Below are 24,496 nucleotides of genomic sequence, written 5' to 3'. Positions count from 1 at the left end.
ACCCCAAACTCCCAGTCCATCCCTCCCCCACCCTGCCTCCCCTTGGCAACCACAAGCCTGTTCTCTATGTCTGTGAGTCTGTTTCATAGATGAGTTCATTCGTGTCATATTTTAGCAGAATCATAGACTTTTTCAAGGCAAACATTTTAATCTGCACAGAGAAAGGGCCCACAACATAGATACACAACTCAGTGAATTTTCTCAATAATAATGCCCCCTTAATGATGTCTACATCCTAATCCTGGAACCTGGGGATACGCTACCTAACGTGGCAAAGGGAAACTGAGATTGCAGATGGAATTAAGGTTGCTAATCAGCTGACCTTGAGATGGGGGGAACGATCCTGGATTATCTGGGTGGGCCCCCATTCTGGCCTCCAAGGCCACTTCCTGTATGGCAACCAACACCCCCCCCCCCACCCTGCTTGTCATCTCACCTAAAATAAAAACACGGGCCATAGAACTCCCAGACTGCACAAAATGGAGTGTAAAATGGTACAGCCACCCCAGAACACAGTTTGGCGGTTGCTTATGAAGGAAAACATGCAGAATGACCCAGCAATTCCACTCCTCCGGATGGATCCAGGAGACAGGAAAACTTCTGTTCACACAAGACTCGGATGTGAATGTTCTGAACAGCTTTGCTCATAATTCACTAACGCTGAATGCATCCCAAATACCCATCAACAAGCAAATGATAACCAATCGTGGTATGTTCATTTGGTACCAAAGATTCGGGAATAAGAAAAAAAGAAGCTCGGGACTTCCCTGGTGGTCCAGTGGTTAAGAATCCACCTTCCAATGCAGGGGACGCGGGTTCGATCCCTGGTCGGGGAACTAAGATCCCACATGCTGCAGGGCAACTAAGCCCGCACGCCACAACTGCTGAGCCCCAGTTTGTGTGCTTTAGAGCCCACATGCCACTAGAGAGAAGCCCGCATGCCGCAACTAAGACCCGGCGCAGCCAAATAAATAAATTTTTTTTTTTTTTAAAAAAAAGAAAGAAGGAAGCTACTGATCTTGGAACAAAAGGGATGAATCTCAAAAATATTACACAAGTGAAAGAAGCTAGACACAAAGACAGGGTTTGTGATTCCATTTATATGAAGCTCTGGAACAGACAAAAGTAATCCCTGATGGAAAAAAAACTGGAGCAGACGTTACCTTTGGACAGTAGAGATGGAGGCTGAGTGGGAAGGGGCCCAAGAGAGAACCTTGTGGAGGGATGGGAATGTTTGTGGCCAGAGGTTGGTTTACACAGGTGCGTGTATTTGTCAAAACTCAGCAACTGTACAGTTAACATGAATGCATTTTGCTCTAGTAAATTTTACCTTGAAAGAAAAAAAAAACACGTAAGTCAATATCGAACTCTAGTTAATGATCTGCATGCTGAAAATATTTAGGGGTGATGTGACTTGATGTCTGCTGCTTTTTAAAAATTTTTTCTTGAAATATAGTTGATGTACAATGTTGTGTTAGTTTCAGGTGTACAGCAAAGTGATTCAGTTATACATATATATATATATATATATATATATATATACATACATATATATATATTTATTTTTTAGATTCTTTTCCATTATAGGTTATTACAAGATATTGAGTATAGTTCCCTGTGCTATACAGTAGGTCCTCGTTGATTATCTGTTTTATATATAATAGTGTGTATATTTTAATCCCAAACTCCTAATTTATCCCCCCCCCCCACCCCAGCTGCTTATTTTGAAATGCACCGAGAAATGCACTGGTGGGTGGATAGAGGGATGGATGGATTCATGGGCAGATGTGTGATGAAGCAATAGACCAAAACGTGAATGGGAGAGTCTGGTGGTGGGTATATAGATGTTCACTGTAAATTCACCTTTTCTGTAGGTTTGAAATTTTTCATCATAAAATGTTGGAGGAAATCATCCAAATTCCACAGGCCCTGCATGATCTGCCCCGTCCCCTCCCTGCCCTCCCCTCCTCCCTCTCTCCCCTTGCTGACTCTGCTCCAGCCACACAGGAATCCTTACTGGTCCTCCAACACTCAGTTCTACTCAGTCCTGCCTCAGGGCCTTTGTACCTGCTGCTCATTTCTCTGGAAAGCCCCTCCCAGCCCCCTTCGCAGCACCACTACTTTCTTCTGCACAAACCCAGGCCCTCCTCATCTCTAGGTCTCAGCTCAGATGGTGTATGAGCTGAGACCTAGCTCAGACCTTCCTTGATAAATCGCACCACCCTGTTTATTTTCTACCAGGCCCATCACACTGTGTTATCTCATTTATTTATGAATCTGTTTACTTGTGTTTTGGTTGCCTCCCCTGCTGGGCTGTGAGCTTCATGGTGACAGGAATGTGTCTGCTTTGTTCCCTGCTTGTGTCCCCAACATCCAGTCCCAGGCTGGCATGTACAAGCCACTCAGAGAATATCTTGTGGATGGATGGATGGATGAGTGGATGGGTGGGTGGATGAACAGATGGATGGACAGATGGCTGTACGCATAGATGTACAGGTGGGCAGGCAGATGGCTGGATGGATGAACTGACGAATAGGTGGATGGATGGACGGATGGATGGATGAGTAGATGGACAGTGGGTAGGTGGATGGATGGATGGACAGACAGACAGACAGGTGGGTAGATGGATGTATGGATAGGCGGATGGATGGATGGGAAGATGGAAAGGTAGGTGGGTGGATGGATAGACGAGTGGATGGGTGGGTGGATGGATAGATGGCAGGCTGGCTGGCTGGGTAGGTGTACAGCTGGGCAAGCAGACGATATGGCTGAGTGGATGAACAGATGAATAGGTGGATTGATGAACAGATGAGTAGATGGAGACTATGGGTGGGTGGATGGATGGATGGGTGGACAAACAAATGAATGAACAAACTTTGCAAGCGGGGACCAGTGTGGGGTTGGGGCACTTGTCTTAAATCTTGGGAACAGGAGAAGCTATTCGGGCTCATCAGGACAGCTGGGCCCCACTGCAGCTCCCCAGCAGCTGTTGGTGGAAAGTTGGCCCACCTCGACCACTGCTTCATTATCTGGCAGCAAGCTCGATCACGCAGTAGGCTCTCTTGCCCAGCTGCAGCCGGGCTCTTGGGATAGCGAGCGAGATAGCCGACATTCACACCTCAAGGGGAGTCCATGTGTGTGGATGGTTGGCCAGGGAGAGAATTGTGGATTTCCTTAAATCCTTCATCTTTGGGCTGTATCAGAGGCACCTTCTCACAGTGGCAGAAAACCTTCCCGGACATTTTGAGAACTCAAGTTCGTGACCCCGATCAGCCACTCCCTTGATGCTGGCCGCTGTTCTCACGTCTGTAGAGTACAGAATAATAACTACTGTCATGAGCTATATTTAAGAGTCAGTAAGCACTGGGCTAAGCACTTTGTGTGCCGTATCAGGCCTGGCTGAGAGGTGGGTATTACTGTCTCTGTTTTACAGATGAACTTGAGATTCAGAGAGGTCAAGTCATTTGCCTGAGGACACCCAGCCCAAGTCTATCCTTAACACCGGCTCTAATAAACTTCAGGTTGCTAGGCGCTGGGGGGTGTGAGGGCGAGGTACTGGGCCCTCCCACTCTACCCGTCCTGTGTGCCGAGTTCTCCATTAACTGGACCCTGTGTCCACAGTATGTGGTCCAGCCTGAATGAGTGGCTATGGCAGGAGAGGTTCTGGCTACCACCCAACAACTCGTGGGCTGTACTGGAGGACCGCGATGGCCTGGTCTACGCCCACCCCCAGGACATGCTGATGGCCCTGCCCCTGGCTCTGGCCCTGGTGGCCGTGCGCTTCACCTTCGAGAGGTGAGTGTCCGCTGTGCCCTGGCAGGTTGACCCCGTCATCGCTCGTGTGTGCACAGCACCCGTCCTGTGCTCTCCCATCTGTGTGATTTCATCCTCATGTGTCCCCGGACGGAGCCTGGCTTTGAGTCAGAGTGCTTTTTTGGGCTCCATCCTGCCCCCAGCTGCTGCCACCCCCACTCCGATGGTCTCTGATGCCTGGAATGCTGGCTGCAGCTCAGGTCTGGGTGTGCCAGCATCTTCCGAAAACAAGTGGGGGCCCTGGAGGGGATGTGCCTGCTTTGCTAACCTAGGATGGGTCTGCAGAGGCCAGTGAGTAAGCGAAGAAACTCCTGCCCACTCCCTCCTCCCTCTGTCCTGTGTGGGCGCCTCTCCCCCACCCCCACCTCCTGCCCTCTCCCTTACCACCTTTTTCTCCTGCTCCCCTTTCTAGCCAAAGGAAGGGGCATAGGCACTCCAGCCCCCCCTTTGGGGACCCCCTCCACTCACCCCAGCCTCCTGCAGCCTGGCCCCCGGCCCCCGAGTATATGCCTCCTGCCCAGGTTCCCAGCACCCTCCTGGTTGCCAGACCCCATGGATTTTTAGTCATTTCTCATGTGACCCAAATGCTGCCCCAAACTGGAGTTCTTCCTCCTCTGGCTGTCCATCTCCTGGGTCCCTTCCCTCTGACCTAGGTGGTCCCACCCTTTTCTACCTGACTAATGCTGTGGCCACAGCTCCCAGACCTGCCTTGCCCCCATGGCCTACGCCCACCGGGCCTGCCCCCCCTTCCCCTGGCTTCCCCCTCCACGCCTGAGGGCCCCTCCCCCTCCCCTTCCTCCACATCTCACATGTCATTTCAGGTCCCCCACCTTCTCTGCAACCCCCTGGCCTTTGCACTCACTCCCCTGCAGTTCCTTCAAGGCTGGGTTCCAGGGAAGCCTGGCCTGCCCCTCTCCCCACAAAGCCCTTAACCCCCTCTGGCCCTCACTTCGGGTCCTTCCCTCTGTCCCAGTCTTTGACCACAGGGACATGCAAGCGTTCTACACTTTGCTTTACCTCTCCCACTCACGAGGAGCTTCCTAGGGTCTGGGCTCCCAGGACACAGGCTGGACATGGGGAACCCAGGGCATGTCCACTGACACTGTATTTACCAGACACTCTTTGGGTTCTTCCTCTGTGCCACCCATTGCTCTAAGCAGTTTGTGTGTCTTAACTCAGCCCTCACCCAGTGAGGTGGTACTGTTATTATCCCCATTTTACAGAAGAGGAAATGGAGGCACAGAGAGGTCAAATGACCTGCCTGAGGTCACACAGCAGGTAGGTCAGCGAGGATCGAGGCTTTGCCTGAGGGATTCTGGGAGGCCCAATTCAGCCAGGCCTTGAAGGCTGGGTCTATTTTCCCACCTATTTAGCCAGTGGCTCCAGCTGAGGTGGCAGTGTTAACTCCTCCCAAAGGCATCCCTTGCCTTTCTAAAGGGCAGTGGGGTTGGAAGTAGCTTTTCTGGGGTCAGACAAAGGCAGAGGTTTTCCCTGTTAAGGGAAAATAAATCCTGGGTTTGCCATTCACTTGCTGTGTCACCTTGAGCGTGTTTCTGGCCTCTCTGAGCCTCAGTTTGCCCATCAGGACAATGGGGACAATAATAGCGTTAAGTGAGCCAGCACACGAGGTGGACTTGGACACATGCTTGGCAGATCCTAAGTGTTCAGTAAATGGCAGTCATGTCCCATCCCCACCCCCGCCTGCCCCCCAACACGATTGAGTCTGGAATAATTTCCTTGCTGGGCTGCTCTGAGCCTCAGTGTCCCCCAGTGAAAGGTGATATTAGGATGGTGGACATGCAATTCGGTCCTGACCCCTGGTCTTGGGGTACCCCTTGTGGGCAATGTGGTAATTGACTCACCAGGGTCCCGGCTCCTCCAAGTGTGCACAAGGGAGCGGGGGATGCTGGGAGGAGGGAGGCCTGAGAAGGAGCAGACCTGCTTCTGCCCATGCGGGGGCCCCCAGCCTGGTAGCGGGGGCAGATCAGGACCCAGGCCATCATGAGACAGGCATCGAGGGGACCTCTCATCCCTGGTTTGGGATGGAGCAAAGGTGCCTGGGTACCATCAAAGTTGTTGTTCATCCCCATCCTGAAGACCAATCCAGCTTCCTCTCTTAGGTTGGGCGCAATGCAACAGGCAGGCTACCGCCTCCAGGATCCTAAAATGCGGCCCAATGAGCCCCCGTTTCCCCACCTGGACTGACAAGCTGTGTCTCCCCTACACCCAGATTCATTGGCCTGCCCCTGAGCCGGTGGCTGGGTGTGCGGAACCAGACCAGGAGGCCGGTGAAGCCCAATGCCACGCTGGAGAAACACTTCCTTATGGAAGGGCAGAGACCCACAGAGGTGAGATCCCCGACCCCCTCCTCCCTCCCCATTGGCCTGCTTGGGTCCCCTGGGGGAGGTTCTAGAGGTGGTGCAAGAAAACCTCTGTGGGAGGCTGTCCCCACCCCCAGCCCCTTGAATCCCTGTTCCCATCAGCCTGTCTGTGAGCAGGGCTGGGTTTTTATAAGGCCTCTTTTTGGGGGGACCCCCACCCTGTGAAACCCCGTACTCCCCCATCTCCAAAGGTAGAGCACCCCACAGGCGAGGTCTGGGGCCATAGGGGAGTGGGGGGGGAGCAGAGCTGGGTCCCGCCTGTCCTGGGACAGGGGCAGGAGGCCACCTCTGTGACCCTGGCCCCCATCACTCCCTCCCCAGCCCCAGATGAGCCTCCTGGCGACCCAGTGTGGGCTCACACTGCGACAGACCCAACACTGGTTCCGGAGACGCCGGAACCAGGACCGGCCCTGCCTGACCAAGAAGTTCTGTGAGGCCAGGTAAGCCCAGGGTGGGGCCGGGGAAGGGGGAATCTGGGGGTGCGGCGGGGGGTCTGGTCCTTTGGCAGCTGCCTCAGGGGCTCCCTCCCCGCCTGCAGCTGGAGGTTCGCCTTCTATCTGTGCTCCTTCATCGGTGGAATCTCGGTTCTTTACCACGTGAGTGTACCTGACAGCTCACCTGTCCTATCCCTCAAGCACCTACTATGCGCTGGGCCTGGATTGGATTTGGGGGGGGGGGTGTGGGGTTCGGGCAGAGGGGGAAACATGTGCCAAGGCACAGAGAGGGAGGGTGGAGGGAATGAGGCCAGGTCGTGGTGAATGTTCACTCAATGGGTGCCTATTGAGAGGACCTACTGTGTGTCAGGGCTGGGGATTCTGAATCAGCCCCTGGTCTACAGTGAGAGCAGAGTTGTAACCAGGCAGGAAACAGCCGGCCTGATTGATAGCAGCACGTCAAGGGCCAGGGAGTCCTGAGGAGGCCCCAGGCCTGGGGTTGGGGGGTTGGGGGGGCTGGGTTCTAACCTTTGGACAACTTCAGACTCCCGTGTCCCTGCAGGAATCGTGGCTGTGGACGCCGGTAATGTGCTGGGACAGTTACCCACAGCAGGTAAGTGGGAGGGGTGGTGTTTGGAGGCTAGTGGGAGGATCAGGGCAGTCAGAGTTCCTGTGGCCACAGGCAAGAGCGCCAAAGCTGGACATCACACCATCATTCCCCCCCCCCCCCGAATCCCACTCTATTTTTTGGCTCCCTTGTGGAACGGAGAGGGGCCAGGAGTCAGGACACGCTGGGAGCAGGAGCTGCCACAAAACCACTGCCCTTGATTACCTCTAAGGATGGGGAGCTCATGCCTTCCTCACTCATTGGGATTCATGTGTCATGGGTTTGAGCAAATGGGGAGGGCCAGGGGAGGGCCCTACCCCATGCCCCGCGTCCCGTGGGAATCTCCACTCCCCACAGCTAATCTTGCACTCCCTGCCACAGCCCCTGAAGCCGGCCCTGTACCACTGGTATCTCCTGGAGCTGAGTTTCTACGTCTCTCTGCTGATCACGCTGCCCTTCGACACCAAGCGCAAGGTGAGGCCAGGCCAAGAGTCTGGCCTGGGGCGGTCGTGACCCAGTTCCAGGAGGAGAGGGGTGGCCTCACCCCACACCCCGAGACCCGTGGTGTCTCAGGCAGGAGGTGTAGGGTCCACATGCCAAGCAACCCCCTGGGAGGGCCTGCTCCCAGCCGTGCGGGGTGGGGCCCCTCCGGCCCCCCAGCCTCATCCCGGCTATGACCCTCCATCTCCCGCAGGACTTCAAGGAGCAGGTGGCACATCACTTTGTGACCATCACCCTGATCGTCTTCTCCTACAGCACGAATCTGCTGCGCATCGGCTCTCTGGTGCTGCTATTGCACGACTCCTCCGACTACCTGCTGGAGGTGCGCCTGGTGCAGCCCAACCCCTCCCAGCCCCCCGCCCTCCCACGTGCCCCTGGTGTTGAGGCCTACCCCCTGTCAGTCTTCCTGGGAGGTGAGGCCCCACCCCCGTCAGCCGCAGACCACGCACTTTCTACCTTTCTAGGCAGTTCCTAGAGATAAGACCCCACCCCAACTCCCCTGGCCCAGCCCCGTGGCACCTTTTCCCTGGGAGAAGGCCCTGCCCTTTCTAGGCCCTGCCCTTCCCACGTGCTTCCACCGCCACCCCACCCCCAGGTCCATTTCTCTCTGCTCTCCCCTCCAGGCCTGTAAGTTGTTCAACTACACGCACTGGCGGCGCGTGTGCGATGCTCTCTTCATCATCTTCTCGTTGGTCTTCTTCTACACTCGCCTCGTGCTCTTCCCCACCCAGTGAGTCAGCCCTCCCGCCGGGGGTTGGGGAGGTTGGGGGGCGGCGGTGCGGCGGAGATCCAAGCCCGCCTCACCCTCCATTCCTCGGTTCCCCGGTTCCCCGAGCCAGATAGCTGGGGTTGTTGGCTGGGAGGTTTCCAGGAGGAGGCAAGGAAGGGTGTTCCCGGCACAGGGCGCAGCATATGCAAAGGCCCGGAGGTAGGAGAAACAGAAAACTGGGCTTAGTCATCATCCCCTGCTGTGTGCCTGGAACATGGGTTGGGAGACAGCGTTGGGCCCCACTCGCTAAAGTCTTTGCCCGGCAATTTGATGAGCCTGTCGCAACAAGCAGAGGGAACAACGTGAAGGTCCCTGCTCACCTGGAGCTGACACTGGCAGATGGGGAAATATAATAAGGCAAACAAGTAGACTATAGAATATGTGAGGCAGTGATTGTGCTAAAGAGAAAAAAAGTTGGGAAGGTCACAGGAACTGTGTGGATAGCTGGAAATAGGGTGGTCGGAGAAGGCCTCACTGACAGCGTTCATATAGAGACTGGAGGGAGGTGAGGGAGAAAACTACTGATCACAGGGGAAGAGCACGTGCAAAGGCCCTGAGGCAGGACCGTGCCCAGCATGTTGGAGGAACAGAGAGGAGGCCCGTGTGGCAGGACCAGAGTGAGCAAGAGGGAGAGAGGGAGGAGGGGGAAGGCAGAGAGCTGACGGGACAGAGTATGCAAGGTCTTATAGGCCTTGGGGAGAAGTTGGGCTTTTATCCCAAGCCAGGTGGGAGCCCTGGAGGGTTCTGAGCAGAAGATGGGTGGGACCTGACTCGAGTACTCACAGGCTCCCTCTGGTGGCTGCCGGGGGAATAGCTGGTAAGAGGTTGGAGCAGGAGCTGGGGGACCAGGGCGGAGGCGACAGCACTGGTCCGGGTGGGCAATGTTGGGGCTCGACCAATGCAGGTGAGAGAAGTGGGTGGACTCAGGGGGATGACTCGAGGGTCATGAGATGGGAACGGGCTCAGAGTTGCTGCTTGTGGATCAGGAGCTTAGCTCTGGCTGTGCTGGGTTTGAGGGGCCTGCAACACGCCCCTCAGGCACCACCACCGAAAAGTGGAGGAAGCAGTCGACACCAGCCTGGGGCTCTGGGAGAGACGTCAATGTCCAGTGTTTGCAGTCACGAGACTGGACAGGGTCACCGAATACCAGGTGTGGACAGAGAGGCCCAGTCCTGGGGCCCCCTGATGTTTGCAGGTCGGGGGAGCCTGCAGAGGAGAGGGAGAAGCCATGAAGCGGGGACATGGGAGTGTGGGTCCCTGAAGGCACGTGAGGAAAGAACATCAGGAGGAGGGAGGGCCAGCTGGGTGCCTGCTGTCTGATCAAGGCAGGTCACTGATGACCCTACAGCTGATCTGGGTGAAGGTGGTAGTGGGAGGGAAGGGGAAGGGATCTGAGAAGGTGTGAAAGGACCACCCAGGAGAGCTGCTGGGACACTAAGCACCCCCTTGGGGTTCACAGTCGCGACCGGCCAGTCGTCCAGCTTGTTCATTGTTTGAATTTAACATAACCAGGTGAGGGGGTGTGGGTGCTTAAATGCTTACCTGAAGGGCACAGGTATCATTCTTTGGGAGTGGGTAATGGGGAGCCATAGAAGGTTCTGGAGCAGGGAAGGTCACAGAAGTTAGAGATTCCTAGGACTGGGGGCAACAGTAGCCGGTGAACCCCTGCCTCTCTCCCTCCTGCCCACCCTCCGTAGGATCCTCTATACCACATACTACGAGTCCATTGCCAACTCGGGCCCCTTCTTCGGCTACTACTTCTTCAACGTGCTTCTGATGACACTACAGCTGCTGCACGTGTTCTGGTCTTGCCTCATCCTTCGCATGATCTACAGCTTCTTAAAGAAAGGCCAGGTAGGCGGTCCAGTGGTTAAGGCTCTGCCTTGTCAATGCAGGGGGTGTGGGTTCGATCCCTGGTCGGGGAACTAAGATCCCACATGCCGTGCACGTGGCCAAAAACTTTTTATAAATAAAATAAATATTAAATAAATAAATACATATAAAATAATTTTTAAAAAAGAAAGGCCAGGTAGGGCCGGGCAGGGGTTGGCTAGCTTGTGCCTCCCTGGAGCCCCCAGCCCAGCCCCACGCCTCCTCCCTCCTCCCTCCTCCCTGTTCCCCAGATGGAGAAGGATGTTCGCAGCGACGTGGAAGAGTCAGACTCCAGTGATGGGGAGGCAGCCCCGGAGTACCCGCAGCCGAAGAACAGGGCAGCTCACCGGCCCGGAGCAGCCCCCGCTGATGGCCCTCGGAGCCGGGCGGCCAGGCGGATGGCCAACGGGCACACACCAGCCACGTAGCCGGCCGAGGACTGACCACAAGGGGCTGCCCCAGCGCCCGGCAGCTCGGATTCGTGGGGTGGCTGGACTGGGGACCCTTGGGCTGATTCTGTGGAGACAGGGAGGGCCCCACCCCAGGGGCTGATGACCTGTCTCCAGCCCGTCCCTTCTGCCCACCCTCCCTCCTTCCCTCAGGCACATGGACGGAGCTGCGGCCGGGGCAGAGGGGTGCAGGCAGCCTGGCCACTGTGAAGAGCCCCAGGCTGAAAGGGGGTCCAATAAAACTTGACCGGAGCCAACTCCTCTGCCTGAGAGCTTGTGTCCCTGTCATAGCTCCTCATCTATCCCCAGAGGCCCCAGGGCAGCCAGGACTTACATACCTCACCAGTGGGTCACTCACTGCCACCGCAAGACACGTGCCCACCCCCAGGGGACCCGGACAGCGAGCAGCGCATGGGGACCCCCTTGGGTGAGTCCCCGACTCCCAGCCAGAGCCTCAGCCAAGCTACCTCCTTCCACCCCCGGGCAGCCCTTGGTCAGCTACTCACAGACCTTGCGTACAGATGAGCAGGTGCTGGGCTCAGACAGGTGGAGTCCTTTGCCCGAAGTCACACAGGTCCAAGCAGAAGGGCGAAGGGGAGACTCACACCTGTTCCTGCAGCCCCTGCTCAAGCCTGGCAGATCCCCGTCCTCAAGGTCCCCAGGACCTCCCTGGAGACAGTGAAATAGGACTTCATGGGAGGGCAGCTTCCTGCAGGCTTCCCAAGGGTTCACCCGGGTGAGTTCACTGTCTCCTCAGGAGCTCTGCAGGAGGGTGCCCCCCCCAGCCCCCCCCCCCAGAGATCACTGCCACAAGGTCCCGTGCAGGGCCAGAATGTGCTGCCTTCAGGAGAACACCAGAGACAGGAGTCAGAGAAGAGAGAGAAAGGGTGGGGGGACGGATCTCACCTTCTGTGCTTCTCAACAAAGAGGACAGGATGGGAGTGGGGAGAGATGGCAGAGAGGAGAAAGGTCCCTGCTGTGTCTCCACTGAGAAACAAGGATGGAGGGAGAGGAAGGTGTTACATATGATCCAGCAATCCCCCTCCTGGGCATATATCTGGACAAAACTCTAATTCGAAAAGATACATGCACCCCTATGTTCATAGCAGCACTATTCACAACAGCCAAGACGTGGAAACAACCTAAATGTCCATCAACAGATGAATGGATAAAGATGTGGTACATATATACAATGGAATACTACTCAGCCATAAAAAAGAAGGAAAAATGCCATTTGCAGCCACGTGGATGGACCTAGAGGTTATCATACGAAGTGAAGTAACTAAGAAAAAGACAAATATCATACAATATCACTTACATGTGGAATCTAAAAACAAGGATAGAAATGAACTTATCTACAAAACAGTAAGAGACCACAGACATAGAAAAACAAACCTATCGTTACCAAAGGTGGGGGGAGGGCTAAATTAGGAGTTTGGGATTGGCAGATGCAAGCTATTATATATAGAATGGGTAAACAACAAGGTCCGACTGTATAGCACAGGGAACTATATTCAATATCCTGTGATACACCATAATGGAAAAGAATATGAAAAAGAATGTATATGTATGTATAACTGAATCACTTTGCTGTACAACAGAAATTAACACGACATTGTAAATCAACTCTACTTCAATAAAATAAAAATGTTTTAAAAAGAGGCAGGTGTTAGAATCACTGGAAAGAGGAACTGGAAAGATGAGAGAGGAGGGAACAATGAGAAGAGCTGAGACGTCATGGGAAGTAGGTAACAAACAGGAAAAGAGAAGGGATAGTGGGGGAGGTGGAAGAAAAGGCGGCATTGGAGAGACACCGGAGATGAGAAGGGAGAGAGCAGACTAGGAGCTTGGAGGATGTGATGTCAGAAGATGGTGAGACCTGGAGGGAAGAAAGGGAGAGGAGAGAAGAGAGAGAAACGGGAAAAGAGAAGAGGAAAAGAATACCGAGGTGTGAAGGGGTTCTCAGACAGAAATGTGAAAGAGGAAATGTGAAGAGAGGGAGAAGTAGATCCTAGGAGGAGGAGCGACGGATGAAAAGATGAGCAGGTGGTCCACAGGAGAGAGATGCAAATGACTTGGAAGCAGATAAAAAGATGCTCAGCCTCGCTCCATCTGAGCGAAGCGCGAATTAAACCTACAATGAAATGCCAATTCTCCCTGGCTATCCCCGGCAAAAATACAGAGTGACAGCATCCTCTGTCGGTGAGATTTGCAGGGAAAACGGCTCTGTCCTGGAACACGCCCCTCCCCCCACCACCCCCACTTTCCTCTTTATCCCTAAAAATACGTCTAGATCTTCCTAGTACACCTACAACTCAGTAGACGGACAACTGACCTAAAAATAAAATAGGAGCAAAAACCACAATGGACACTTACAGAAGAGAAGATACTTATGGCCAATAAATGTATGAAGACATACTCAAATCTCAGTGATAATCAGGAAAATGCAAAGCAAGACGGTGAGATACCATTTTAAAACCATTCAACTGGCAAAAATAAACTGGCCAGGGAATTCCCTGGAGGTCCACTGGTTAGGACTCCACGCTTCCACTGCAGGGGGCACGGGTTTGATCACTGGTCGAGGAACCCCGCATGCCACATGGCGTGGCCAAAAAATAATAATAATAGTTTTTAAAAAATAATAAATTGGCCAAAGCAAGTATTGGAGAAGATGGGAATCAATAACCTCACATATATTACTGGGGAGGGGGGGGTGTAAATTGGTACAATCATTTTGGAAAACCACTCACCATCATGTCAAAATGTTGACCGTTCTATGAAGTTCAAAAGCAACTCAAACAAGATGATGTATTGTTCAGGCATACACATCCATCTAGAAGAATTATTTCTTTAATAAATAGAAAACATAAACACAAAATTCAGAACTTATCAAAGTTACCTTTGATTTGGGGAGGGGGATGGCACTCAGGTAAATATAAATTACTGTCACTGTTCTAACTTTTGAGGTTGTGAGGTATAGTGGCAGATACTCATTTTATTGTTAATAAATAAAACTTAAAAGGGATATGCAAAAATACATGCAGCAGAATGGGAGACACTATTTGCAAACCATATATCTGAAAAGGGTCTAGCACTCAGAATATATAAACACAACTCAACAACAACAAAAAATTTTAAAGATGGGCGAAGGACTTCAATTGACATCCCTCCAAAGAAGACATACAAACAGCCAATAAGCACATGAAAAGGTGTCTTAAGGAAATCTAAATCAAAACCACAAGATACCACTTCACACCCATAACTATAAATATAGCAAAAAATAAAATAATCACTGTTGGTGAGGTTGTGGAAAAATTAGAACAATTCTTGTATGTTGTTGGTTGGAATGTAAAATGGTTAATTACTGTGGAACATCGTTTCGTAGTTCGTCTGAAAGTTAAACAGATTTATCATTTGACCTAGCAATTCTACTCCTAGGTATATACCCAAAGGCTTGAAAACAGGGACCCAAACAAATACTTGTATATGAATGTTCATAGCAGCACTATTCACAATAGCCCACAGATCAAAACAACCCAAATGTCCATCGATAGGTGAATGGATAAACAAAATGTGATATATCCCAAAACGGAGTATTATTCAACCATAAAAGGAAATTCTGATACACGCTACAACGTGGATGAACCTCAGGAACATTACGCTGAGTGAAAGCACACAGACAAAAGGTCACACATTTTATGACTGCTTTTATATGAAATGTCCAGAATACCTAAACCTATAAAATAGTACAAAAAGAATTTGAAAAGGAATAGATATATGTATTGAATATATGTATAACTGAATCACTTTGTTGTACCCCCTGAAACTAACACAACACTGTAAATCAAATATACTCCAATATAAGTAAAAAATTTTTTAAAGAAATAAAAATAGAGGGGCTTCCCTGCTGGCGCAGTGGTTAAGAATCCGCCTGCCAATGCAGGGGACACGGGTTTGAGCCCTGGTCCAGGAAGATCCCACATGCCACGGAGCAACTCAGCCCGTGCGCCACAACTACTGAGCCTGTGCTCTAGAGCCTGCAAGCCACAACTACTGAGCCCACGTGCCAAAACTACTGAAGCCCACCTGCCTAGAGCCCTGCTCTGCAACAAGAGAAGCCACCTCAATGAGAAGCCCGCACACCGCAGTGGAGAGTAGCCCCTGCTCACCACAACTAGAGAAAGCCCACATGCAGCAATGAAGACCCAACGCAGCCATAAATAAATAAATAAATAAATAAATAAATAAATAAATAAATAAATAAATTTATTTTTTAAAAAAACATATCTAACAAAACAAAACAAAACAAACACACAAACAAAAACTACAGCTAGCATCATACTTGCTGATGAGAAACTCAAAGTTTTCCCACTAAGATGAGGAACAAGGCAAGCATGTCCCCTCTGCCTTTCAACATCATACTGGAAGTTTCAGGTAATGCAACAAGACAAGAAAAGAAAATAGAAGGGATACAGATTAAGAAGAAAGAAATTAAGCTGTCTTTGCTCATAGATGATATGATCATCTATGTAGAAAATTGAAAAGAATCAACAACAACAAAAAAACCCTCCTGGAACTGATAAGCCATTATAGCAACATTGCAGGATACCAGGTTAATATTCAAAAGTCAATCACTTTCCTATGTACCAGCAATTCAAAAGTGGAATTTGAAATTAAAAACATAATGTGGGGGCTTCCCTAGTGGCGCAGTGGTTGAGAATCTGCCTGCCAATGCAGGGGACACGGGTCCGAGCCCTGGTACGGGAAGATCCCACATGCCGCGGAGCAACTAGGCCCGTGAGCCACAACTACTGAGCCTGCGCGTCTGGAGCCTGTGCTCCGCAACAAGAGAGGCTGCGATAGTGAGAGGCCCGCGCACCTGGATGAAGAGTGGCCCCCGCTTGCCGCAACTAGAGAGAGCCCTTGCACAGAAACGAGGACCCAACGCAGCCATAAATAAATAAATAAATAAATAAATAAATAAATAAATAAATAAATTTAAAAGAAGAACAGTTATAAAAATGAATCAATTACAGGATTAAAAAGTAGAGGAAAAATAAGAATTTTATCTTCCAGGATGGAAGATAGCTAAGGAGTATCTCTCTCAAAGCAGAGTAAAGAGAGAACTTCTCTCTCAAAGCAGCATAAAGAAGAAATTCTCTTCTTCTTCTTTAAACCACATGGAATATAGATCCCTACAGACCAACATCTGTCTAAAAGTAGTAAAAAGAATTAAGAAACTGAAATAGAAAGGATTATTTGAAAGAAAGGAAGGAAGGAAGGCCGGAACATTCCCAAAACAGAAGAAATTCATGAGCCCCCAGATTGAAAGAGCCCACTGTGAGCCAAACGAAGTGAATTCCTTAAAAATTCCACACTGAAACTTACTGAAATGAAGTTCCAAGCCATTAAGGATAAAGAATAAAACCCCAAATCCACCAGAGGAAAAAGACAGCTTTTCTACAGGAGATGAGCAGTTGGAGAGCACAATTTTTAATCAGTACGACAGATGCCTGACAATAGAAGCGAATCCTCAGAGCCCACAGGATAAATATCTCAGAACTGAAAATTCCATACCCAGCTAAACTACCACGTTAGAATAAGGGTGCAATAATGACATTCTCAGACAAACAAGATCTCTCATGTTCTCCCCTTAAAAAGTCTTCATACTCCTTAAGCCGTCTCCACTGTCCAGTACCCAGGCATCAGCTCCCAGAGCTCTGGGTTGGACATATAGGCTCTGTGCAACTTTATCTGTTTTTGTTTAATTGTTTTTACCTTTTATTTTGAAATAATTTCAGACACAGAAGAGTTGTGATGATAATATAAAAAAAGTCCCGGTGGGGAGGGGTGGGTGGGATGAACTGGGAGATTGGGATTGACATATACACACTAATATGTATAAAATAGATAACTAATGAGAACCTGCTGTATAGCACAGGGAACTCTACTTCACTTCACTGTACAGTAGAAACTAACACAACATTGTAAAACAACTATACCCCAATTAAAAAAAGAAAAAGTCCCACATACTCTTCATCCAAATTTCTCTAAGGTTAACATCTCACCACATCTCCATCATCCCCATCATCTCCACTATCTCCATCTCCATCATCTCCATCTCTATCATCTCCATCTCCATCATCATCATCTCCATCTCCTCCATCATCTCCTCCTCTTCCTCCTCCTCCTGCTCTCCTGCTCCTCCCATCCCATTCATGTATATATAGATACACACACACTTTTTTCTGAGAGAGTAACTTATAGACATGATGCTCCTTTACCCCTAAACAATGTGTGTTTCCTGAAAAAAAGGACATTTCCTTACATAACTACAGTAGAGTTACCAAAGAAGGAAAGTTAGCACTGTTACAATACTATTATCCAATCTGCAGACCATCAGATTTTTCCATTGTCCCACTCATATGCTGTACAGGATGCAACCCAGGGTCACATGGTGCATTTAGTTATAATTTGTCTCATCAATTGTCTCTTCAGTTTCATTTAATCTGGAACAATTACTCAGGCTCTATGTCTTGTGTGACTTTGCATCCTGATCAACAGAAGTCAACCCTCTTTGGACACACGCTCTTGTCACATCCTAGGTGAATAAGCAATGTCCCACACAGGGGACTCAATCTGGCCACCTGTGTCCCAGGAGAGGTTCTGGCTCATCAGTGGAGGCCAGGGCTGTGTGGAGCATGCTGGGTGGAGCTGAGGTCTCTGAGAGCCTCCAATGGAACCTCAAAGCCCTCAGACCACTAAGAGGAACCCAGGTACATCCAAGGGGAAACTGAAGCACGGAAGTAGTGTTGCAGCCACAGGAACAGAGGGGAAGGACCAGCCTGGACTCCCCTAGGACAAGCTGGTGAACAGGGATCCAGGGCTTCTCACAGATCCAGACAGTCCTGTGTCCCCTCACAAGGAATATTCCATCTAGTGCTGCCCCCTGCCTCCAGCCAGTTCTCCTTCCTGTGCCGGTGGGCTCCCCCTTTCTCTAAGACATGCAGACACCCTCAGCACCTTCAGCCTCGCCCACCTCGACCAAGGCAGTGAGCACCTCTGCTTCCTGAAACATGATGGTGAAATTCCAGCCACCCTCCCAGAGAGAAACAAGGTTAGGGTATCTGGTCTTTTCTCTGCTCACCCACCTCTGATACAGCACTCCTGGATCTTGCCTGACCTGAAGGTGTCCTGTCCATCTAGTGCCAGGTGCTCTTAGACCACTAGTCCCTCAGTCTGACATAGGAATTTTGGTAATTTCCATTCACTGAGGCCCACGCTGGTTACATCCTACAAGTGCTCATGTTTGTTCCCCAGCGTGTGTCTTCATATGTTTTTCTCCACATTCTAGTGACTTAGGCATGCTGTCCTGTGTGTCCTCATGTGTCCTGTGGGCTCATGCATATTATCACGTGTGTGTTTGTGTGCTTTCTCTATAGAGGATATGTTTTATTCTATATAGAAAGTTTGTGCGCATCTTTATTGGGGGCCTATATGGAGGGCCCACGAGCCTTCTCCAAGGTGCTGAAAGTTCACCATTCTAGACCCATATCCACTCAATCTCCCAACTGAGGCAAGGTTACTCCTCCAGGAAGCCTTCTCAGATTGCCCCCACCTCCTCTTCAACTATGGGATGCAACATCCATTGCCTATGTCTTCAAGCCCTCAGCCCTTCCCCACCAGCTGGCCCTGCAAAACCTGGCCTCACCTGTGCAGACCCTAGATTCACAATCCAGGACTGAGAGACCATCAGCCTGGCCAGGACCTACTGAGCAGACAACAGGCACCCAGCCAGGCAGTCCCACAGAGGGAGGCTGCGCTCAGCAAGAGAGGTGACCTGGCACCAGATCAGGAAGTTCACAATAGAATTTTTTTTTTTTTTTTTTGCCAGTTCATGCGGCATGCGAGATCTTAGTTCTCCAACCAGGGATCGAACCAGTAGCCCCTGCATTGATAGCGCAGGGTCTTAACACTGGACTGCCAGGGAAGTCCTAGGAAGTGCACAGTAGAGAAAACCCAATGACACAAGAAAATAAGGAAGTAACACAGATGAAAGAAATCAACAAAACAGAGGGTAAAGGAACAAAAATGGCAAGAATAAAACCAAACTCTGGCTCCTTAGGAACATTAATAAGATAAACCCCTGAAGAGAATGAGCAAGGACGAAGTGAGGAATGAGTTTTAAAAATATATATGGGAAGGTTAAGAATAACTGTACATCAAAAAGACAAGAGATAACAAGTGTTGGTGAGGATGTAGAGAAAAGGGAACCGTAGTTGGTGGGAATGTAAATTGGTGCAGCTACTATGGAAAACAGTATAGAGGTTCCCCCCAAAATTAAAAATATGACTACCATATAGTCCATCAATTCCACTTCTGGGTTTTTATCTGAAGGAAACAAAATCACTATCTTGAAAAGATATATGCACCTCTCATGTTCATAGCAGCATTATTTACGATAGCCAAGATATGGAAACAATCTAAATGTCCACTGACAGACGAATGGATAAAGAAGACGTGGTATAGGGGACTTCCCTGGTGGCGCAGTGGTTAAGACTCTGCACTCCCAATGCAGAGGGCCCGGGTTAGATCCCTGGTCAGAGAACTAGATCCCACATGTATGCCACAACTAAGAGTTCGCATGCCACAACTAAGGAGCCCATGTGCCACAACTAAGGAGCCCGCAAGCCACAACTAAGGATCCTGCCTGCTGCAACTAAGACCCAGAGCAACCAAATAAATAAATTAATTTAAAAAAAGAAGAAGATGTGGTATATATACAAGGGAATATTACTCAGCCATAAAAAGGAAATCCTGCCATTTACAACAACATGGATGGACCTTAAGGGCATTATGCTAAGTGAGGTAAGTCAGACAGAGAAAGACAAATACTGTATGATCTCACTTACATGTGGAATCTAAAAAAACCCAAACTCATAGATAGAACAGATTGGTGGGTGCCAGAGGCAGGGCAGGGCATGGGGCAGGCAAAATGCGTGAAGGCGATTTTAAAAAACTATATGAACTATAGGCTGATAAATTTGAAAATCAAGATGAAATGAATTCATTTGTGGGGAAATATAAAATGCAAAAATTGTACCAAGAAGAACCAGAAAACTTGACTAGACCCATAAATGTTAATGAGCTGGAAATAATGGGGGGAAAACTCCCTCTCCCTAACACACAAAACTTAGAGGATTTTACAATCAAGTTTTATCGCCATTACAAGTAGCAGATAATTCCCATCTTATTCAGATTGATACCAAGAATTAAAAAAAAAAAAAGGTCGGGGGGTAGGGCAGAATACCCAGTTTCTCTAAAGAGGATGATATAGGCTACAAACCAAAACCAGATAGGGCTACAACATGGATGAACCTCGAAAACACGCTAAGTGAAAGAAGCCAGACATAAAAGGTTACACATTGTATGATTCTGTTTATATGAAATATCCAGAATAGGTAAATCTACAGAGACAGAAGGCAGATTGGTGGTTACCAGGCAGAGGGGGAGGAGAAGGAATGGGAGCATATGTTTGAGTACCGGGTTTCCTTTTGGGACGATGGAAATGTTTTGGAACTGGACAGAGGTGGTGGTTCTGAGTACCCAACATTGTGAGTTCACTAAATGTCCCTGAATTGTTTGCTTTCAAAAGGTTAATTTTGTTGATGTGAATTTCACCTAAGTGAAAACAAAAACAGATAAGAATATGGAACAAGGTAGGAAAATTCTGACCAATTTTCAATGATGACCATAGAAGCAAAAATCCTAAATAAAATACTGCTACCCACAAGACATGGAGGCACCCTAAATGTCCATCAACAGATGAATGGATAAGGAACATGTGGTACATATATGCAATGGAATATTACTCAGCCATAAAAAAGAATGAAATAATGCCGTTTGCAGCAACATGGATGGACGTAGGGATTATCACACTAAGTGAGGTAAGTCAGACAAAGACCAATATCATATGATATCACATATGTGTGGAATCTAAAAAAATGATACAGGACTTCTCCGGTGGTCCAATGGTTAAGACCCCATGCTTCCACTGCAGGGGACACAGGTTTGATCCCTGGTCATGGGAAGCTCCACATGCCAACCAAAAATAAAAAGATACAAATAAATTTATTTATAAAACAGAAATAGACTCACAGACATAGAAAACAAACTTATGGTTAAGAAGGGGAAATATATATATACATATGAATCACTTTGCTGTACAGCAAGTGTGAAGCTAACACAACTGTAAATCAATTTACATGTGAACCTAACACATTGTAAATCAATGTTATACTTCAATAAAAATTAAAAAAAAAATACTCCTACTCAAATCTCGCAGTGTTGGAAGAAAATTACATCATGACCAAGGACAATTTGGCCAGAAGAGCATAGATGCATCAGCCTCAGAAAACCAGGGTAACTGATCTCTGTCAGCAGATGGACTTGCTTCTGACATAGGCGCTTGTTTTTGCCGCAGCGTCATATGTGTGTTCTAGGAACGCAGACCTGAGAGCGCTAGGGCTCATGCAGGCACAGGGCTGGGACAACCCGCTCAACCTCCTTGCAATCCTGGAAGCAGAGCATTAACAAAAGCAGAAAGGAGCTTAAGAAAAACACTTGCAGGGTTTAAAAGTTACATTTTTAACTGTTACATTTCTTTTTTTTTTTTTTAATGATTGCTTTTTGTTTGTTTGTTTATTTATTTATTTATTTATTTTTTGGGTGTGTTGGGTCTTCGTTTCTGTGCGAGGGCTTTCTCTAGTTGCAGCAAGTGGGGGCCACTCTTCATCGCGGTGCGCGGGCCTCTCACTGTCGTGGCCTCTCTTGTTGTGGAGCACAGGCTCCAGACGCGCAGGCTCAGTAGTTGTGGCTCACGGGCCTAGTTGCTCCGCGGCATGTGGGATCTTCCCAGACCAGGGCTCGAACCCGTGTCCCCGGCATTGGCAGGCAGATTCTCAACCACAGCGCCACCAGGGAAGCCCTAACTGTTACATTTCTAATAAGCATCAAGAAATATAGAAATTGGCCTTTTAAAAAAATTCAGAAATTCTGACACGTGCTACAACATGGATGAACCCTGAGGACATTATGCTGAATGAAAGAAGCCAGTCACAAAAGGACAAATACTGTATGACTCCATTTATGTGAGGTCCCCAGAGTAGTCAAATCCATAGAGACAGAACATAGAATGAGGAGTGCCAGGGGCTGGGGAAGGGACATGGGGAGTTAGAGTTTAATTGGGACAGAGTTTCAGTTTTGCAAGATGAAAGGAGTTCGGAAGATGGTTGATGGTGATGGTTGCACGAGATTAATCTACTTAATACCACTGAACTGTGCACTTAAAAATTGTCAAAATGGTAAATTTTGTGTTATATATATTTTACAATTAAAAACATACAAAGGAGAAGGTTGCTTAATGGAAAAGTGAGGAAGGGTCGAGGCAAAAGCGAATACATAAAGGCTGGGAAGAAGAGCAAAATAAGCCAAAATAAGCACGTGGTCAAAAGGAAACCCTTGGGACTTCCCCAGTGGCGCAGTGGTCAAGAATCCGCCTGCCAGTGCAGGGCACACGTGTTCGAGCCCTGGTCCAAGAAGATCCCACATGCTGCGGAGCAACTAAGCCTGTGCGCCACAACTACTGAGCCTGCGCTCTAGATCCTGGGAGCCACAACTAGTGAGCCCACATACCAGAACTACTGAAGCCCACGCGCCTAGAGCCCATGCTCCGCAACAAGAGAAGCCACCGCAATGAGAAGCCCGCGCACCGCAACGAAGAGTAGCCCCTGCTCGCTGCAACTAGAGAAAGCCCGCGCGCAGCAACAAAGACCCAACTAAAAATAAATAAATAAATACATAAGTTTATTTTTTTTTAAATAGTTAAAAAAAAAAAAAAAAGGAAACCCATGGCTGGATCAGCATCAAGCGCAGGGAGACAGCGCCACCTACTGGTGGCTTCCTGTGTTCGTCAAGGGGCTGAAAAAACATGCTTAGAATCCACTGCTATTTCCTCCTTATACTGACATCATTCCCCTGTTTACCAACAATTTTGTCAGAACAGAGAGTATCACTGAGACAAGAGAGACCAGCAGGAGAAAAAAAACTTCCAAAGCCACCACCCCCTTCTGCAGACCTGCATCCAGATTCACGCGCCTGCCCAGCTCTCCTTCCTGCTGCTGTGAGTAAACAATTTGCCCAGATCCCAGGCAAACCTAGGCCACCTCTACCAGCTCCCACCCTACCTGCCTACTTAAGGAGCCACTTCAACGGTCTTCCCTCTGAACTAGATTATACCCACAGACATACAAATATGCTGATTCATTTTCCACCTTTTTGTTTTGTTTTATTATTGAGATGAAATCGACATAACATAAATGTGGTTAAGAATCCACCTTCCAATGCAGGGGATGCAGCTTTGATCCCTGGTCGGGGAACTAAGATCCCACATGCCGTGGGGCAACTCAGCCCGCGTGCTCTCGAGCGCCACAACTAGAGAGCCTGTGTGCTGCAACTACTGAGCCCGCACACTCAGGACCCCGCACGCCACAACTAGAGAGGAGGCCACACACCGCAAAGAAAGATCCCAGATGCCGCAACAAAGATCCCACATGCTGCAACTAAGACCTGACGCAGCCAAGCAAATAAATAAATAAATACCTTTAAAAAATAAAATAAAACTTCAGTGCATTTAGTACATTCATAAAGCTGTGCAACCACTGCCAATATCTAGTTCCAAAACATATTCATAGTGCAAATAAGCACATGAAAAAAGGCTCCACATATATCACTGGGGAACTGCAAATTAAAACAACCAGGAGAAAACAGTACACACCTATGAGAATGGCCAAAACCGAGAAAACTGATGACACCAATTGCTGGCGAGGGTGTGGAGCAACAGGAACTCTGGTTCATTGCTGGTGGGAATGCAAAACAGTCCAGCCACTCTGGAAGGCAGTTTGGCGGCTTCTTACAAAACTAAACATACTCTCACCATATGATCCAGCAATAGCACTCCTTGGTCCTTACCCAAAGGGGTTGAAAACTTATGTCCACATGAAAACCTGCATATGGATGTTTATAGCAGCCTTATTCATAATTGCCAAAACTTGGAAGCAACCAAGATGTCCTTCAGCAGGTGAATGGACAAACTGTGGTACAATCAAACGATGGAATGTTACTCACTGCTAAAAAGAAAAGAGCTATCAAGCCATGAAAAGACATGGAGGAACCTTAAATGCACATGACTAAGTGAAAGAAGCCAATCTGGGACTTCCCTCGTGGTACAGTGGTTAAGATTCCGTGGTCCCAATGAAGGGGGCCCAGGTTCAATCCCTGCTCGGTGAACTAGATCCCGCATGCTGCACCTAAGAGTCCGCATGCTGCAACTAAGAAGTCTGTAGCCAAAACAAACAAACAAACATAAATAAATAAATAAAATAAAAAATAAATATTAAAAAAAAAAGAAAAGAAAGAAGCCAATCTGAAAAGACTCCATACTGCATGAGTCCATCGCTATGACATTCTGGAAAAAGCAAACATATGGAGAGGGTAACAAGATCAGTGGTTTCCAGGGATCAGAGGGGAGGGAGGGATGAAGAGGCAGAGCATAGAGGATTTTTAGGGCAGTGAAAATGCTCTGTATGATACTATAATGGTAGATACATGTC

General features: G+C 48.9%; 2 protein-coding genes across 8 annotated transcripts in view; one reads left to right on the top strand and one right to left on the bottom strand.

The window, feature by feature from the left end:
* Positions 1-11,083, top strand: part of CERS4 (ceramide synthase 4) — a 32,727-nt gene extending 21,644 nt beyond the window's left edge. For 2 of the 3 annotated variants that reach the window (XM_059918549.1, XM_059918550.1), the window contains 11 exons: positions 3,434-3,521; positions 3,622-3,795; positions 6,044-6,161; positions 6,516-6,634; positions 6,733-6,790; positions 7,191-7,241; positions 7,617-7,709; positions 7,930-8,058; positions 8,360-8,466; positions 10,203-10,359; positions 10,629-11,083. In XM_059918549.1, coding sequence (XP_059774532.1) covers positions 3,623-3,795; positions 6,044-6,161; positions 6,516-6,634; positions 6,733-6,790; positions 7,191-7,241; positions 7,617-7,709; positions 7,930-8,058; positions 8,360-8,466; positions 10,203-10,359; positions 10,629-10,805 — 1,182 coding nt within the window. In that variant the 5' untranslated portion in view covers positions 3,434-3,521; position 3,622 and the 3' untranslated portion in view covers positions 10,806-11,083. The remainder of the gene's footprint in view (positions 1-3,433; positions 3,522-3,621; positions 3,796-6,043; positions 6,162-6,515; positions 6,635-6,732; positions 6,791-7,190; positions 7,242-7,616; positions 7,710-7,929; positions 8,059-8,359; positions 8,467-10,202; positions 10,360-10,628) is intronic. The other variant, XM_059918551.1, reaches the window with a different exon arrangement.
* Positions 2,219-24,496, bottom strand: part of CD320 (CD320 molecule) — a 36,437-nt gene continuing 14,159 nt past the window's right edge. For 2 of the 5 annotated variants that reach the window (XM_059918553.1, XM_059918555.1), the window contains one exon: positions 21,157-21,401. Coding sequence is in view for 1 of the 5 variants with exons in the window: in XM_059918555.1 (XP_059774538.1) it covers positions 21,385-21,401 (17 nt within the window). In the remaining 4 variants the exon portion in view is untranslated. Of the gene's footprint in view, positions 3,307-10,516; positions 11,496-13,576; positions 13,675-21,156; positions 21,402-24,496 lie in introns of those variants that run through there. The other 3 variants (XR_009502552.1, XR_009502550.1, XM_059918554.1) reach the window with 3 other exon arrangements.

Source organism: Balaenoptera ricei, chromosome 3, assembly GCF_028023285.1.
Source record: "Balaenoptera ricei isolate mBalRic1 chromosome 3, mBalRic1.hap2, whole genome shotgun sequence".
NCBI classification, from domain to species: domain Eukaryota; kingdom Metazoa; phylum Chordata; class Mammalia; order Artiodactyla; family Balaenopteridae; genus Balaenoptera; species Balaenoptera ricei.
Note: the sequence above shows the minus strand (reverse complement) of the source record. Positions and strands in the feature narration are given on the sequence as shown.